At 39.8% G+C, this 19328-nt stretch overlaps 1 protein-coding gene across 2 annotated transcripts in view; it reads left to right on the plus strand.

The window, feature by feature from the left end:
* SPTBN1 (spectrin beta, non-erythrocytic 1) overlaps positions 1-19328 on the plus strand; it is a 543544-nt gene that overhangs the window by 255338 nt on the left and 268878 nt on the right. For both annotated transcript variants that reach the window (XM_085612597.1, XM_085612598.1), the window contains one exon: positions 2216-2367. In XM_085612597.1, the coding sequence (XP_085468723.1) occupies positions 2216-2367 (152 nt within the window). The remainder of the gene's footprint in view (positions 1-2215; positions 2368-19328) is intronic.

The raw sequence follows: 19328 nt of genomic DNA on the forward strand, positions 1-19328 counted from the left end.
TCAGCACATCAGTGCTTACACTGTCTTCACCTTACCCAGCCTGCAAGAGCAGGAAGCTCTGCTGCACCTTTTGTTTGTATATACTTTTATTTCGTTTGCGTATTCTTCTGTAGTGCCACAGCACTGGGAGATATTTTTGTGTTTTACAGGGAACTGTAGTTAAAGCATGCAAGATATATTTTACAGACAACAATTCGATTGTAAGATAGGAGAAGGGAAAGTGGCAAGACTGAAGCAAGTGACAAGTTAGATGGATCAATACAAACGAGGGGATGAGGAGAGACAGATGGCAGGAACAAGAGATTTACAGAGGGGCGAGAAAAGAGTCAAACAAGTAGTTAAACTCAGATGATCTAAAAGTTTCAGTCAGATTTCCCTGAGAGGAGTAACAGGTTAAGGTGCACCTTCATTTCAGTTGTATGGAACATATTTGTGTTTTTTGGATGATCCAGTGGGATGTTTGTGGACTCAGACTTAAAGTTTTGGAGACAATGTCACCACCATCATTTCCTTCTTCCTGCATTTCTCAGACATGATAATAACACCTTTTTTGAACAGGAAGGTCTTAGTTACATTCAGGGATTAATAAAATGTCAGGAAACTAGTTAAGATGGTGGCTTCTCCTAAATAAACAACTTGCTAAGCTTGATATCCCTTCCGATTTTCAAATTAAAAGGATGCTGATTTTATTAATCTACATTGAGGCTCTTACCTAAACAGGAAGTTACAGTATGTAGCCTGATACTGCTTGTATGCTTGAATCTCCTTAGTAGATGATGGTATCTTGCACAAGTCACCATCCGTGATGAGGTTGGTCTATAATCTGTAGCTTTGCACTGCATTTCATTGAGCTTTGTATGCATAACACTTTAACACAACTTAGTCGTAAACCCTTAAGGAGCACTGGAGAGAAAGAATAACTCCAGGTGATGACCATTAAGAGAAGTTGAATGTCCTTAAAGGTAATTAGGGCACTTATGCAGGATTGAGAAATGCCAGATTGAGCAGTATGAGGCTTTTCTTGTAGCAGCTAAACATATCCTTGTATTAAACATGCTGGTAAATTGAAACACTTCAATCTCCTCTTGGACCGTCCTAGTGCAATTTTTAATAAAATGCATACAAAGGCCCAAGTGGCCAACACTCATCTCGTCTTTTGGATTGGTGAGAGAGGTTTTGCTGGAGGCAGTAGACACAAAAGGGAGGAAGAAGCATCATAAAAGGTTAAGGTGCATCTTCCTTTCAGCTGCATGGTAACATATTTGTGTTTTTGGATAATCCAGTGGGATTTTTTTGGGACTCAGACTTAAAGTTTTGGAGGAAATGCCACCACCATCATTTCCTTCTTCCTGCCTTTTTTGAACAGAACATTTAAATAATTTCTAAAATTCCAAGTTATGGACGTGGCCTATATTTTTCCTCTTAGAAAGCAAACCCGTCAAGGTCCCTAGATACACGTTTGAAAAGATATTATGTCAATAGAACTTGACACAATTTTGCATGCTAACTTTATAAACTAAATGCCATCGGATTACCATTGCTAAATTTTCCCTCTTTCAGCCTTTCTTATGGTACATTCTGGCGTCAAATCAGTCTGAATGTCACAGGGGTTTGTTGAAGTGCATTGTAAGGTAAATTATAATAAAAGGCACACTGGCAGTTGCCAAGGCCATTTGGGTGTGCATTTCTAAAATGTTTGGAGATTAATGCATGACACACCACCACATGCAACAATTGTAGGCAAGATGATTGGTTATAGGACTCGTCTTTTCCAGCAGAACTCCTTAGACCTGATTACGAAGTGGAAGGTGAGCATATAAATAATTGAGGGATGTGTTAAGTGTGCAAGACGAAGAGGGCTGAGAAGAAAAGGGAGTGAGAAATTGCACAGTGGATGGGTAGTCCTAAAGGGATAAGTTCTATGTGACCTTGTTCCTGTCAAAAATGCTTATTTGAAATTCGTTCATTTTTCTCAATAACTATTTTGCCAAATCAAATAACACTCCATCCACGAGACCAACTTTAACTTTTTATTTTCAAAGGACGTGCTTTTTATAATCTTATTTATTTAACTTATTTTTAACTGTGATTGGTTTTGTGTACTGCGTTCCCTTTTAAATTCTTTTTTTTGCTCTCGTTGTACCTGTTCAGTTCCAAAGTAATGCTAAAATTGCAATTTATTTGACACCTTCAACCTGTATTTTTCTTCACACAGATGAACGTGAGGCTGTGCAAAAGAAGACCTTCACAAAATGGGTCAACTCGCACTTGGCACGCGTGTCATGCAGAATTACGGATTTGTACACAGACCTCCGTGATGGACGAATGCTCATCAAGCTGCTTGAGGTGCTTTCTGGAGAAAGGCTTGTAAGTATCCAAATTTACTTAAATAGATGTATATTCCATTGAAGTTATGTTAAACGTTGAAATGGTAAGCGGCCACTGAAGGTTGATTGTGTAATTGGATGTTGCAGGAACAGAAAGACTGTTTATCCAAACAATATTTGAACCCTGTAGTAACACACTGTGGCATATTTTCTCACCTGATTAAGGGCAGAAATGGGAGCAGTAGAACATTGTCGCAACATCCCAGTTGCAAGCAGACTTATCGTTTGGATAGTGTATGTTCAGTCTTGATTGATGCAATGGTTGGAGTTTTTTTTTTTAGAAGGCCAAAATGTTTCTACTTTTTAAATGTTTACATTTAAAACTTCTCTATTTTGTAAGGAAATGGGAAGTGTAGGTTTGTTAGGGGTGATGGAGGATGAAAGGACAGTGGCAATAGGATGAGAGCAGCCTTTCTGACATGGAGTACTAATGCATCCTGTTAATTGCGTTTACTAGAAGTGATTATTACTGAGATGGAAGGGTACGTGAATTATAGAGGGTGGACAGGTTGTAGTGAAAACAGAAACTTGGTGTTAGTGATTTAGAGTTCCAAGAATCTGCACAAGTGCAGTCAATTACAGTGCTCTTGTGCACATGCAGAAGAAACATGACCAAGGACCGGCTTCCACAAATAGTCATGGCAACTTCCATGACCCATGCTAAATTGGCTAGCCACGGTTTTTACAATTAGACTTTAAGAAAATCATACACATCCAGGAGTCAACCTCAATCAAGCACTTCCCAAAGGTGGAATCCCCTGAAACGCAGTAGAAGCTTTAAAACTTATGTGACAATTTAAGGGCTTAGTACTGTCCAGAAGAAGTTGTTTATCAAAGGCCATACGTTTCATTAAGGTCAATTAAGAAAGCTCCAAACGCTTTGCACAGTGGTAGTTGGAAGTGCAGCCATCAGATTTATGCAATTTACTGGTGGTTCAAGAGTGGCTTAAATGCTATTGTGGTTCTTGCAGCACCTGGGAGGATGGTCATGACATCCAGATTTATTTCTAAGAAAAAAAAATACTCCATGCAATATGTCTAGAACTGAATTACAAATGACTCCATTACAACTGAATTTAAAAGTTCATTCACAGCTGCGAAGAGTCCGACAGAGCAGTTTGTGGTAGACTATATTCTGGCAGTATAATGAGGCTTATTTGTCTCTTCAGGAAATGTAGCCCGTCGTAAGATAAACCTGAAGGTACGTTTTGTAGGAATTTAGGTCTGTCGTCTTCCATTGTCTTCCTCTTTGATATATAAAGGTGATGGATCATGTAGACACATTATTTATGGAATTATTAGACTTGAATTCCAACGTAAGGGTTAAATAGTTACACACCTGGAATAGTCTAAGGAGAATACGAGATGGTTCAATCTACTTTCCTCCAATTTCTAGAGCACTTGACATTTTCTAGGCGCGATCCATAAAACTTGTACACTTTTTACAGTCTTTAGAGTTTTGTTCTCCTAAATTTTGATGCAATTGAAATGCTTCTATAAAAACGTAGCTAATATTGGCCCTTAAACACAAAATTGTGCTCACCTACTGCATCTAAAGGGAGGTTACTAGACTGGGAGTTAGTATATTTCATTCCAATGTTAATGGGTGGTCCTGTGCTCATAAAATTTGTATGTGGGTACATTTGTTTCATGCCAATCCATGATATTATTTTTTTATGGTGTCCACTTAACCCAAGGGTAGCACAATGCTGTAGACACATAATATAAACCAGTTAAAATAAATGACGCAAATAAAACATTTCCACAAATAGGTCAAGCAATGCAAATCTCCTACAAAGCTCGTAAAACCGGACTAAATTGTACATTGTTTGTAAATGTTATTAATTTATAGAAGTAAGTAAGGATACAGCTTCGCTCTGTGTCTTATAAGAACACAGCACCAACAGTTAATTTTATCTTATTCGTTTATCCCATTGGTTAATTTGGTGGCCAGTATTTTCATGACAACAATAGAAACAACATTGCCATCTTTCAGTCAGTTAGTCTCCCTGGTTGATAGCTATGGTACATGGTAACTGTTCTTTCTACTTGATAAAGTGAAGCAACAATGTGAAACAAATATTTGGTGTTTCATTTTTATTGTTATTCATTTTTATATTTTAGTTGCAGTTTTGAGAACCAGCTTCTTAAAATAGCAAAGGATTAAACATGAAAAATAACAAATAAAAACAGTATCAAATAACCTAACACAATTACTAGTTTACAAACTAGTAGAATTGCTTCATTTAGCTTTTGCGGTGTAGTGCACCATCCCCCCCTAATGCCTCTTAGTTTATTTTTTTCCAGAGATGTCGAATATTTCTTTGCCCTTTGTAACGGTTCATTGAGATCCTGTCCATCATTCTTTATAATTCAGAGTGTTTTACGTCTTTCATTCTCTCACAATGATTAGTTTTGCTGCAGGAGGGCTATGTTGGAGAGGTGAGATGTTTAGGTAAGGTCATTTTCCCCAACCAAACGTTTCCTGATTGAGAATACTGCTTCCCAGTAAGACATTCCGTATTTGTAGGTCTAATTTTTTCCGCAGTGTAGCACAAATTGCATAACATGAAATATTGGTTTTCAGTTTGATAAAGAGTGGATATTTATAAATTGCATATCAAAGTTAATTACTAGTTAAAAAAATATTTTGTCAAGATTTTTCTTAATTGTGGATTCATTTTGACTAGTCATGCTTTCGGTGTATTTCAGGTGTCATACAAATCAGGAGATTACATCTTCTGATTACTATTGGTTTACTCATGCTATCCAACATCTCCTATTTATTTGATCATTTTAATTTTCCTATTGTAGGGTTTACGTTTTTTTATCATCCATTATTACAAAAAAACTTATCTTATTGCAAATCTAATCAGCTTCGATCTCGTTGTGATAGACCAGCGGTTCTTAAGCTGTGGCCATCAGGAGTCAGGGGACTGATTGCTGGTTCCAGATGGTGCATGTGTGAATGCGCACAGTCACTGTTTGATTCAGACAAGCTCTGTTCAGAACTAGCCTTCAGCTTTGGACAAAAAAGCATTTGAATAGCTTATGATTTCCTCGAAAGTCATATATGTGTCTGCATACTTGGGCAGCCAGTTATATACTCTCAGTGATCTTAGAACGCATACGCAGGTAGAGTGTCCAAAAGGCCCTTCTTGGCTGCACACTGTCCCATCCACTTCTTTGCATGGTCAGGCACTTGCAGACTTGAAGCACCTCCACTTCTTGTATTTGAAAGTGGAGGGACCTGCAGTTTTCAGCAGAACTGAAATACCTCCACAGTCAGAGTTCCACTTCAGAGTAGGCAGCATGTCATCTGTCATAATGAGCACCTGACCTTTTAGCTTCTATGCAAGGACAGTCTTTGTCACCAGGTGACACAAAGACCATGCATGGGCTCTGGCGCCCCCTTCCCCTCAGCGCCTTGAGACCCTCACGGGTAAGTAGCGCGCTTTACAAGTACACTGATTGATTGATTGATTATACCAAGATAAATTGTTGTCTCCGATGCCAATCCAGCTATTACTTCTGTCCAACCACTTCTGCCAAGAGCTCTGATTTCACGGCTGCCTATTGATTTGTGATTATGCCCTGTGTCTTATACAAGGGGTGTAGTTAGTTTCTCTCGTATTTAAACACACAGTTGCAGAGGAAAGTAGATGTGCTCAGTTCGTACAATGTGCACTTGTTTGTGTATTTTTTGTGCATTAAAGTTGCGGTCCAAACCGTAGAAATGCTTTTGCATCCCTGGTTTCTAGTTGTGATTTAATGGGGTCCGCAGAAGTTAAAAGATTAAGAACCACTGTGAAAGGCTTTGTTTTGTGCTTTTACATTACCGAAGGGCTCTGTTCTGCAGTTGCTAGTTCCAGCACAACCATTTAGATGTCATGTGATGGGCCCAGTTTGGATGTATATAACTCTCTAAGCAGTCGTGTGAAGGTTGCAGAAAGACCTCTGTAGCAGTAGCTTGAACCATCAAGTAATCTTTAAGTGGAAGGACTAGCCTGTGTGTTAATGGAAAGGTTTCCTTACAGGCCTGTGCCTCTGAAATCCCGGTAGACCTGGACTGCTGTCTGTCAAACGTAATTTGTATGTGTCCTGTGACTGTCTGTCCACCTTGCTTCTTAATGTACTGACCTGTAGGGAGCCGGAATGTTTCCATAAAAGCCAGTGCTGAAAACATTTCGCTAGGGGCTGTCCTTCCCATACTGCCGTATGGAAGGACTATCCTATATAGCAAAACCTGGAGATATCGAATAGGCTGAATCCCCTCAATGACCGCTAGGCTTTGGGACATGCAAGTCACAGCTGGTATAGAAAAGGCTTGACAAGTAGTGTGATAACACTGGGGTGATAAGTGTTTAAATTTCTTCAGGACAGCGCAGGCGTTCAATAAACCCCAATTTCTTCCCATGAACATTGGTACGATGGAATAGGACATAAAAAAATTAAAACAATGTTCATAATAATAGTGTTCACCATAGGTGTAACCCTGCTCATACCTCGCTGCACATTGCTGCATAATAATGTCATATTTTATTACCAACACTCTGTTATTCATTACATCAGATTCATGAGGTTGAAAGACTGTGATAGTCACCATTGTTCTCTCTGAACACAAGAGGTTCAGTAATTGATCACTCGGAAGCTCTTGTGGAATGCAAAGATTGGACCAAGTATAAATTTCAACGAGGCCATGACCTGCTCGAAAGGTCTAGAGAGCAAAGCTATTTCTGAGGTGCAGTGTTACAGGGCTTTCAATCTTTCTACTATATAGCACCACTGTAAATTACACTCCACTAAAGAAGTGAGACCTTTTCTAAAGGTATCATACCAGACTAGCTCAGTCTTAAATGGACGTCTGTAACAAGGGCCCTCCATCGTTTATGGGATAGTACCTAAATGGCTAAGGTTAAACTCTGAAAAATATCTGTATGTATGTGTGTACATATAGACATAGATATATGTGTATAGCTTTATATGTAATCTTCTAAATTTAGCATATATGGTATTAATTTTTACTTTCCTTCGCTGTGTCTGTACGCTTTATATTTTTTGTGAGGGATTTTATTTCGGGAACATTATGCGCTCATGTTGGAATTTCAGTAGACCTTTGCCATCCTCCATATTGGGATCGTATGCTCCAACTCTCACCTTTATCCATGCTTATTCGGATAATCTTAAATCAAAAGTTGTTGCTTAATGGTAGAAAACCCCTTTTCATAGAACATTTATTAGCTCTTGAAACTATATTTAGCATTCATTATATTTTGTTTAGGTTGTGCCCATGAGTTACATGCAGAATATATATCTCCTCAATCTAATGGTAATTATTTAACATAATATAGAGTATTTATTTAGGATTTAGAACACTACTGATGTTCCAAGTAATTTAAGTTTGGCATCACACCCATTTTTGATTGTAGATGGAAGATATAGGTTTGCTTTGCACCAGTTCCTGCATAGCAGAGAGAGGACTCAATTTATTTAAAATATGCTAATCCTATTCCTTTTTTAATATATTTCTTAACAATTTTTCCTTGCTTTTCTTTTGTTTTTGTTCTACTGTGAAACATCAAAACATACTTTTTAGGTCCCACTGGGCATGCACTCCCTCTCTCAAGACATGCTGCATCTACTGTATGTACTTTCAGCACGCCCATCAGTTTTCATTCGTTCCTTCATGTGCCTTTCGAAATTCCTTTGTTTTCGTTGGTGAATAGTTTACATCTGCCGTTCCTTTTGCTGTTTTGGTCACACTTTGTAGACTGGTCCTGTTACATGGATCACTTCACTATCGACCATATAAGTTAATTTCGGCGCGCTACTTTTTCTTTTGCCGAGGCTTGTTTGGCTTTCCGAATGTGCTCAACTGAGGGATGCAAAACCATTTCCTTATCTTGTTTTCTCTGTCTTTGGTTTCACAAGCGCTTTTCAGCCAGAGGCAATATTGTTTTTCACCTTATAACATTTTTGGTTTCATAAGCTCAAATGTCAAAATTCTAAATAATATATTTCCTTAATGGAAGTGTAGTTGAAGAAGACGGCTGACAGAATCAACCTGTGTACATTGTGCTTTTGACAGTGTGATTATTTGGATATGATTAAAGAGGTAAAAAGGCTGTTATTGCTCTGAAAATGAAAGTAGTTGTAAGTTGCGCGGTTTCAACTTTTGATGCTTTCTTTTTGGTTTCAATTGTTGGTAAAATAAAACCAATATCAAGGGATGCCTCCTCGTGCTCTCCAAACGTGGCATGTAATGTGAGGTTACTTAACAATGTATCCTGCAAGTAGACAGTGCAGCACCACTTCAGAACCAGTCAGCATCACTCAGCCTCACTTCAGCAGCACCACCACAGCAACACCTGAGCATAGCTTATAAGCATCTGAGCACCAGCACAGAAACACCTCATCACCAGCACAGCAGCACCTCATCACCAGCACAGCAGCACCTCTGCACCAGTGCAGCACCACCTCACTACCAGCGCAGCACTACCTCAGCATCAGTGAAGCACTACCACCTCAGCATCAGGGCAGCACCAGCACAGCAACACTCAGTGCCATCACAGCATCACTCAGCACCACCTCAGTATCTCCTCAGCATCACTCAGCACCACCATAGCACCACCTCTGCATCAGCACAGCACACCTTCGCATCAGTGCAGCATCACCAGCGCAGCACCAGCACAGCCCCACCTCAGCACCAGCTCAGCACAATGCAGCGTAACTTCAGCATTAGCACAGCACCACCTCAGCAGGAGCGCTGCACCAACTCTTCATCACTCAGCACTACATGAGCACCACCAAAGCATCACTTAGCACCATCTCTTCATCACTCACCACCTCAGTATCACACACCTCCTCCGCACAAGTACACCACCACCTCAACATCACTCGGCACTAGTGCAGCACCACCTCCGCACCATCATAGCATCAGCACAGGACTACCTCAGCATCAGTGCAGCACCACCTCAGCAGAGCAGTGCACCACTGCAGCTCCAACTCAGCATCAGTGAAGCACTACCTCAGCACCACCTCAGGACAGCATCATCTCAGCACCACCACCAGCGCAGTCCCACCTCAGCAGCAACTCAGCACCAGCCGCCCTCCCCATAACAAACAAAAGAAGCTATACTCAACAAGCATTAGAACAGGACAGGAAGAAGTTACCAGCATTGCAAGGAGAAAAAAACTAGAAGACATTTTTAATGTTCATTCTTTATGTAACAGGGTCGTTCAGTTGTACATAATGTCTTCTTAGTTATATATAATGCAATAAAAATGCTTATAACACTTTTTATTATAACTTTTCAATATGCTGCACAGCAGCCACAATGCTCTACAACATAGCTTATAGACATAGGCAAAGCCAATAGCTCTGGCTAAACATTTATAGGGTCCCGCAGACGAGACCTATTGGCAATGGCAGTGCTTTTTTGTATTATGTTCTGAACCCCTGCGCCCAGTTACCTTTCTACCACCTAATGACCTCTCACACTCCTCTATACTTTACACTATAAAGTAATTTATTTACAAAGAGAAAGGGCCAGCCAATAAAATATTATACTTAACCCCTTCAGCGCGGCGTGGATTTCCGCGCCACGCTGAAGGTTCCGTGCGCGGGCGGGGCCATGACGGAGCGGTTCCGTCATGCGCACAGCGCAACCGACGTGCATGACGGAACCGCTCCGTCATGCGCGTCGAAGGGGTTAAGGAAATAGAAAAATTAAACTAGTTAAAAGAGCCAGCCAGTGTAGAGGAAAAACACAGTTCTTTACCCAGTCCTACATCTGTAAAATGTTGCTTTGTTTGAAAATGTAATCTTGGGTTTTGAGCTATATTGGGACTTCATTCACTACATGGCCCATGTAAACGCTGGTTGCCCCTTTTTGAGGGAGAGCCCCCTGGGCAATTAAACCTCACAACAAACCACAGTCTTGGAGAAATGTTTCAGACCTTGATGCCTACATATGTTGATTTTCTTGTTTTTATCCTGTGGCACCTAAAGATACTCAATAAATTAATTTATCTTTAGGTAGTCATTTTTATTTACACTGCACTTAGTTATACACATAGTTTCACCAAACTTTAGGCAGCTTCACCACTTGTTAAGAACAGTATACCTCGTTTGTTACTTCCTTAAAACATCCGTGAGCGCCTCCTTTTTCTTCATTAGCAAAGGAGTTGTAGCTCCTTAACCACACCAACCCTTGTTACGTAGTTAGAAATGCTCTAAAATATAACGTCATATTTGTGTTTACTCCTTTTGGAGGCAGCCAGAGTTGTGTGTTTTGACATCCCTTTACCTCTTGCTTTGTCTTTCCCAATCATTTGATTCTGTAACGGGTTTCCTTAGCAGGTTACAGTTTAAAATAATAAAATAAAAAATAACATTTCCATAGCATTCCCAAATTGAATGGGCTGCATGACTTTACTGTTTAAAAAAAAAAACGGAGCCATTTAAACTTTAGAAGGCACCAGTGTATGTGCAGTCCTTGGATCCTTCCGTGCCTTGAGGTATGATAAAAATTGACTTAAGATCCTTGAGCTCTATCGGATCTCACATATGTGATTGTTTCTGTATTTTGCAATCTATTCTCCTAGTACCATTTTGCTGACAGTTGTGTACTGTGTTCTCAGCAGACTGGCTTCCAGAGTGCCCATTCTCCCTCCCCTCCCCTTTTTTTAATGCCCATCTTAAATGCAAGGCCCATGATTGATGCTGTTTATCAGATTTGTGTTTGACACCTTGAATATAATGATTTTGTTTTATCTCGCCTTGAGTTAGTCATTTGCAAAGACAGTAAAGTGTGGGTGTGATGAGGTCAGGTTTTTACATACATGTTTTTTTTTCTTTGACAATGAAAGTAATCTATAGAGTATTGAACTTCCAGAAGCTAAAATACTTCTTTTGAGTGATGCTTTGAACATGCTTTTTGCTAGAGCCTTATATTACTCTATCTTTCAGATTTTTTGTTATGACATAATTTATATATATATATATATATATATATATATATATATATATATATATATATATATATATTTATTTATTTATTTATTTATTTATAGTTAGGACCGTGTTTCCATAGGAAATCTCAAAATTCTATTTTGAATAACTTGGGCGCCGGTTGACGAATCTTCGCGAAATTTTCAAAATTAATGGGGCGCTCCGCTCAGATCCTACCCTGAAAGTCTCGGGGGGGATTCGTCAAGCGGGGGCCGAGAAAAAAAGGGGGGTCCCAAAACACGTTTTCCCCATGCATTTTCCCATAGGACCTTTAGTCGAAGGTACAGCCCGAACGGCTGAACAGAATTACTTGAAATTTGGCAGAGAGGTAGTCCTCAGGTCTGGGAAGTGCCTTTTGCATATATGGAGTCAATCTGTTCAGTATTTCCAGAGAAAATTGCATTTAAAAGCACATACATATCTATAGCCGCGCACCGTGCGCGCACCCTAACGTGCGCGAGCGTAATTCTGATTGGTTGTTACATGTCAGTCAACGTTCGAATCGGTCGAAATCAGGAAGTGTCGGCCGCCATTTTGTTTGTTTTCAGTGCGAGAGTGGAAAAGGAAGGTGGCGAACGTGAAAAGGGGACAGGGTAGAGAGTTCCTGACCCCCTAGCCTTTGTCAGGGGGTCCCTGAAGGACCCCGAAAACAGAAAAAAACATTAAACATTTTTTTTTAAATCGCGGGAGTGCGCGCACCGTGAAAAACCATAAAAAAATACAAATAAAATTTTAATACGTAGTTTATTGAAAAATAAATATAGAAAAAAATAAAAATACATACATAACTTAGCATTTAAAAAACCATACAAATTCACTGAAAAAACCATAGGTTTCACACACGTTATAGTTAGGAATTAGCATTTAAAAAACCTTGCAAATTCACTGAAAAAAACCATAGGTTCACACATGTTATAGTTAGGTGGATATTTCACTCGTAAAAAACCAATGAAATTACCCCGTTATAGTTACTTCAGACCGCCACTCTATCACAAGGATGATGTCATCAGTGATGCCACTGACCATGTCATGAGTGATGTAATATGTGACGTCATGAGCAGAGGATTGCGGGCGCGCGAGTTATAGTTATCTCAAGTAACTATAACGGGGGAATTTCATTGGTTTTTTACGAGTGAAATATCCACCTAACCATAACATGTGTGAAACCTATGGGTTTAAAAGTGAATTTGCAAGGTTTTTTTAAATGCTTATTCCTAACTATAACGTGTGTGAAACCTATGGTTTTTTCAGTGATCTATACACATTCATACATAACGGTCCCCGCGAACATGCTCCAGTTTTTAAGTAATTATGTATGGCGTATGTGTTCCAACTTCGTTTTCATTAATATAAATGAAAGGTTCTTTCTTTCTGCCCCTCTTTTTATTTCCTCTTCCTCTCATTTCTCCTCTCTCTCCCCTTCCTTTCACCTTCCCCTGTCAGCAGAGTTCCACCTCCCTGTGCACCCATGCCATTGCTTGTGGTTTCAGGAAGTCTTAGCTGTTCGTTCTAATTAAAGTTATGAAGGATCTAAAAGTGACGAGCAATTGGAGTGATATAATTCTGATGTCCTCAGAAGGTTTTCCCTGACAATTGACAATTTAAATAAAGTATCCATCAAGGAACTTCTACTGGTACCTGTGGGAGGGTGACTTACCTGGTGCGTAGCAATGCCTGTAGTACTTTTGCTCCGTAAATATAGGTTGCCATTGGTATGGGTTTGTACCAGTAATAGTATCTGGAGTTTCCAGGTTTCTTAGCCTTCCTAGGTATCTTGTTTATCTGAAGAATATAAGCACTGGTAAGGCCAGTAGGGCTGACTTTGTTGACTTTTGACTATTCTAGTGCTTTTTGCCTGAGTGGTGTAGCATCTTCAAAAAATGAAAAGACATGATCATTTGACACTGTTGACAACCGTGTTATTCCATATACGTGCACATATCCACCATTCCTTTAAAAAAAAAATCTAAAATCTTTAAAAATACAAAAAAACACATTTCCCTAGCGCAACAGCACGTTTTGCAGTGTGATTGCAGCCCAGCAGCATATGCTAGGTTCTGGGACCGTCCCCCCTCTACCCCCCCAGACCTCACCAAAGAAACAAAATATTTAAAAGATGGCAAGAGTTGGGGGAGCAATTCAAGAGTGTGAAGAGCATGGTGTGGGAAGCAACGGAGTGGATGTGGAAACAGAGATGCACAAAATGGTGGTTTGGAATTTCAATCAACCCAGCAAAAAACGGCAGCTGTAAATAAAACAAGCATTTGCAATACAATAGGTCTCGCATTTGCGAGAGTTTCAGCTATTGGCATTGTAAATAACAATGCCTTTTGTTTATCTGTTTTGATAATTAACACTTACAATGTCATAGCTCAAACTCTTGTAAATGTGAGACCTATTTCACTTCAAAGAAGCGGCCGCCTTTGTCCCGGGCTGCTTGAAAAGTGAAAGTGCACATGGCGCGCTGAATGTTGCAGAAAAGCATGTTGTGCCTGCAGTAGGAGGAACTCATTAAAGAAAATAGTGCTTATAGACTAAATAAGACATACTGTGTAACAACAGAAGTAAAAGGGCCAGTCCTCATGGGAGGTTACAAACGAAGACAAGGCGTTACTAAGGAGGGGCTAACAAGCCAATTAAGGAGTCACAAACCAGCATTTACAAAGGTCAGTGACACAAGCCAATGAAAATATGGGCGGAGCTTCAAGTCCATACTCTAATACAGCATGCCTCGCAGATCAGCGCGTGCGCTGTTCAAGCTCGACCTAAAAAAAAAGATTCAGTTGACCAACAGTGGTGGGAAGTAACGAAGGGGATGGATGCTTAGACAGTACACAAAGAAAACACATGCACTTTCTTGTAGTGGCTAATTTAAAAGAAGCAAGTCGTTCCCTGAATGCGAGCAATAAAAGGATGTCGGCTAATCAAAAGGATGTTAAAAAGGCTAAGCTTCAGGGGAGACCAATACTCCTTTAATAAACCCTTCCTCACATATTTCTAATTCCTGTCCTATTGATTTGAGTTACCACTTGTTTATAGGCTTTATTTATGGTTAACATTTTAGAAGGTGTTTCGTTTGCAGATGGTAAAACTTCTGTACAACTCGGTGTCTGGCTGATCATTGGAAGTGTTTTATAATCTGTTTGGATTTTATTTTGGGGTGTTGCATATTCATTCATTTCCCAGGTCTTGTACTGAATAGATGCTGCTGTTACTCTGTCGTTGTGTGTGATGCTATTTTTAAACTCTCAAGCACAAACTGCTTTGAATTATTAAAAAGCTGAGGGATATCTGACCTTAATTGAAGAAGCGGTATGGGCACTCTATTCCGTTTTTATCCCATTTACTTTTTTTTTTATTGCTGATTTGTTGTGTGCATCTGGTGAAATAAACTACATTAAAAACAGTTGAAGGCAAGGTGCAATTTAACATCTAGAGATTTCAGACTAACAAGGCGAAGATACTTTCTGCTTCTCATCCAGCCTTTACTTGTTTCCCTTTCTTTTGGATATGGTTTCACGATGTAAGAAAAACTTGTGCCTGGACAGTACCCACTGAGTCAGAATATACTGTCGTCTTGCTCCTCTTTGCTGCTGCAAAAGATGATTGAGCTATGAGAAAGCTCATCTGAGCCACTAGATATTAGATTGTATATATCATTGGAATGTTTGGTAGTTAGCTTGGCATCGCCAATCAGGGTGATTCTTTACCAGCTTTCCTTACAGCACTAGTAGCTAATTAAGCATTTCTTTTCATTGTTAAACGTTTTGGAGAACTGACAAATGTCACCAAAATAAATTTGTGGTTATTTTTCAGCGTGGTTATCTCACAGTAAAACAAATATACACCTAGCATGCATGCTAACTACACAGATCCTATGTATACTAACAAACAGTTAAACACTTAAACTGGACTCAGGTTGTTACATTCACTAGAAGAACGTGCAGAAAGCCAGAGCATTAAAATATACATGTCAAAGGCATAGCTTTTTCAAGCCATGCACGGGACTTTGGTCCTTAAGTCTGGTAATAATGACTTTAGTCACGTCCTTGAAAAGTGAAGGTCAGTAAAAGGTTAATAAGTTACCTGGAAAGTGCTTTGACCAGTGAGAAAGAAATATACTCTACCCTCTAGCATATTTTAGAAATTATTGGTTAGACAGCTGTGGCAGTTGGAATATTACTATACAACCCGACAAGTTGTTCTCGTTTTGCATTTCTTGGACCAGTGGAAAAGAGGAGGGATGGGTACTTGAGAAGATAGTGTATTGTTTGTGCTATTAAGCAGTCTTATTTCTAGATATTTTTTTCACCTTCACACCTAAATCCTAAATGTGTTAGATCACCAGTGGCAAGACCTCGACTTTATCAGCTCCAAAGGTTGCTGATGAGATTTGATCTCAGAAAATAAAATTATTATGAACTGAACGACCTTAAGAATTGGACAAATATCCTACTCTAGATATGTGTAGAGTGGACATGTTAGTGAGGACCTCTCTTTTTGGATTTCTTAAAAAATGATTCTTCATTGTCCATGATGCTGAAATTCTAGTTTCGACCTCAGTCTTCTCTGAGAAATGACAATAAAACTTTTAGGTTCACAGCAAGTACTTTCAATACTTTAGGTCCTTCCTGCACAGCGGATATGGTAATAAGACCTGTATGAAATCTGGGATCCCCTTATATGTCTCTTGTGTTAGAATACGGAAAATCAGTCAGATTGCCCAGGCACAACATAATTGCCATTCTTTTTTTGTTAACATGACATTGACATATTTTCTGCTGGGCATTCAGGTAGAAAGTTTTTTTTGTCAAAATCCTTATCTTTGATTTCAATGAGTTGCACCCCAAAGCCCTGATTGCACCATACTGTGGGTGGTGAATAGCTATTTTGTGCATTCTTTGGGACAGTGTTGTACCTACTACTGTGTCGCCAGTGCATGGGGGACATACTCTGACCTGTGGTTCCTGGATGCATATGGTGTGCGTATTCTACTTTTGTCTCGGTACAAGCGCTATGAGAATTTGCTTTGGGGAAAGCACATTTGTGGCAACTGCAGCGCAGCTCCACAACTCAAGAAAACATTGCAGGTGATTGACGTGGCCATTGGGCTTTATAGAATGCACCTGGTGCACCAGTCAAATGTTCTACAAGTGCAGAGTTGCATATACTCCAAATAATTCCCATGTGACCTGATAAACTGCCGAATTCTTAAAGGATTGCGTAACCCAACATACTTTTAGAACGAGTTTTTGTACTTACTGGGGGACAGTTTTGGTGCCTTTTCCCGGGAATGTTTGGGGTTATTTCAGACGGATTTTGAGGTTTTGCTGAGACTCACTCAGAATTATTCAAGAATGTTTTTGAAAGTTCTAGAGGATTCTGTCCCTTAGGTGTGTGGTATTTTAGGGGGGTTGATCACCTAGACGAATTCCAGTCATTTATCTGTTATTTAGATCTCTGTCAAGCTTCCTCTTTAGACAGTTCTGGTACTATGGACTCATACTCTTCAGTGAACGTATGCATGTTTCACTTTGTTTTCTGCCTGTCTGGAGTCTCTGGTCCTGCATATTAGATGTGCCTCCCTAGTATCCTCATATTCAAGCAGCTTCACCCTTAAAGATTTGTTTTTGGGTAGGACAATGTGGTTTTTGCCCATGACCAGACACTCTGTGTGGAAACGTCTGCTGCCATCAAGGGCCCTGCACCCTTTAATCGACCATAGCCTTGTGACTGACTTGCATATTTTACACTGTTTCTATGAAGTGGAGTGTGTCCTGAACTATAAAGTTTGTTGTAATTGAACAACAAATTTTGCAGAATTTCTGTTTTGCTTAGTAGTTTAAGAAGTATTCTCTGTCCTTTTACTGTTATTCAGAGGCTCAGATCAGTCACTTAGGTTAGCTGTTGTTTGCCTCAAGCATCTCTAGTAAATAGGAGCAATATGAATGTTCAGGCTGTTCTGGTCTGCTATGAAAATATCATGGAGCCATCAGGTCACACAAACATAACGGATTCATTTTAGGTCTTGCACACTGACCGTGAAAGACCTCTTGTGAACTGTACCAAAAGTTTAAGTGGGCTTAGAACCGGCCATTGCTTACCATTGTTTGGTTTTGTCTCTCTCGATTGCCTGCTTTTTTTCAATGACTTGTCTTCATCTTCTCGTGTTTGTGCCTCCCATAGAGCAGGGCCTCTTTACTATACTTTTTGGCTGACATATACTTCCATTGCTTTCATTTAGTAAATACTTTTTTCTTTTTCATTAAGCTCCCAATGAGAGTGCATGGGTTTTCTTGTTCTTGTGTGCTGTTTACGCACCCACCCAAATGACTGCTTCCTACGTTGCTCCCCGCTCAAACCCCTTCCCTCCCTCCTCCTTTGCTACCTGCACCTCGTGGTCATTTAAATACATATGTTAAAAAAATCTTCCCAGAAGTGTACACCAGTAAATTTAAAAAAAGAAAAGAACGTGGCAACTGTCATTCTGTAGACCTACACATGCGCTACTATGCATGCATGTCTCACACAAATACGGCTGCTGCCAACAATGGCAGCGGTGTCTTGCTTTTTTTTTTTTAATTCTCTCTTTTTTTTTTTTTTTTACAGCTGATGCTGCACAGCATTTAGCAAAAAGCATTGACCGAGCCAGTAGGTCAGCATGGCAAGACTTTTTAGCTTTTCTAATGCTTTGTAAATCTGAGGTATCTGTTGCTTACAATATACAAAAAGTGTGCTTTGGCCCCACCCCTTTTAAACATTGACTTCCTTTGTCTAGCCTCATTTAACCAATGACAGAGACTATCAATTACTTCTTTCCTTAGAGCAGTGGAATATTTTTCTCACCGAATGCTAGTGGTTGTTTTGGTGTAGCCTACTGCCACCACTTGAGTGCTTGCATTAAGCTGCATGAGGGACTATGTTACAGCTATAGCCTGTCTGTCTGCTCCTGCTGGCTTTAATCTGGTTACACTGCATGTGTCAGAACATTAAACCCTTTGCCAATGCTTTTTCACTGCATTTATTTGGTGGTCATCTAAGTTTAACCAGCACACTACACCCCCTTTGGATCAGGCTTGAATTTAAAGTATGCAGTTTGTGCATTGATAAGCAGTTTGTGCTTTGTAGGGCTGTTCTAGTTACATAATTAATTACATTTGGTGTTAAGTATGTCTAAATTAATCTGAGGAAATATTGCGTTTTTCCTTCTTTACCTACTGAGCACAATGTGATTGCGAAGGTGTGGGTGGTGTTTAGTTTTGTTTCAGCTCTGCCTTTACTGTAAATGAAAGCAGCAAAGCATAACCAAACAAAACCACTGCCCAGATAAGTGTTTGCTACAGTAGCATACCTGATACCGTAGCTATGAAGCATTGAGGTGTGAGCGTGCACACCCTCTTTGAGTTTTCTCTTTACTTTGCATAATATTTTTATATCCATCATACCCACTATATTGCATTCCAAGCTACAGTACCATAGTTACAAAGGACACAAAGAAATTTCTGATTATGTGGCACAAAGAGACTATTCTTTGCCTAGTAGAGTAAATAAATCAAGCATTGGGACACCCAATAGGGCTCTACTTTGGGACCTTAAACGTGTTTAGCCATGTAGCACATTATCCTGGGTGCTGTGCCGCCAGGGATTGAAGAGCTATACAATTACTATACACTGGGCCATGCAGTGTGATTCAGGAATATATGGTTGCCTCTGGAAACATTTATGGACACGTTCCAAGGCTTTTTAACGCACAGACAGAAGGACAAGTGCCTCGATACAAGTCTTCTGATGGATACATCTGCCAGTGGATTCCTCACCTTGTGAATATCCCCTGCACCAGCATTCAACTGAACTTTTTTCCCCAGCTCTCTACGCCGACGTGGACAACGTCATAATGCATCGGCTCCGCTCGCGACTCTGTATGACGT

Source organism: Triturus cristatus, chromosome 6 (assembly GCF_964204655.1).
Source record: "Triturus cristatus chromosome 6, aTriCri1.1, whole genome shotgun sequence".
NCBI classification, from domain to species: Eukaryota; Metazoa; Chordata; class Amphibia; order Caudata; family Salamandridae; genus Triturus; species Triturus cristatus.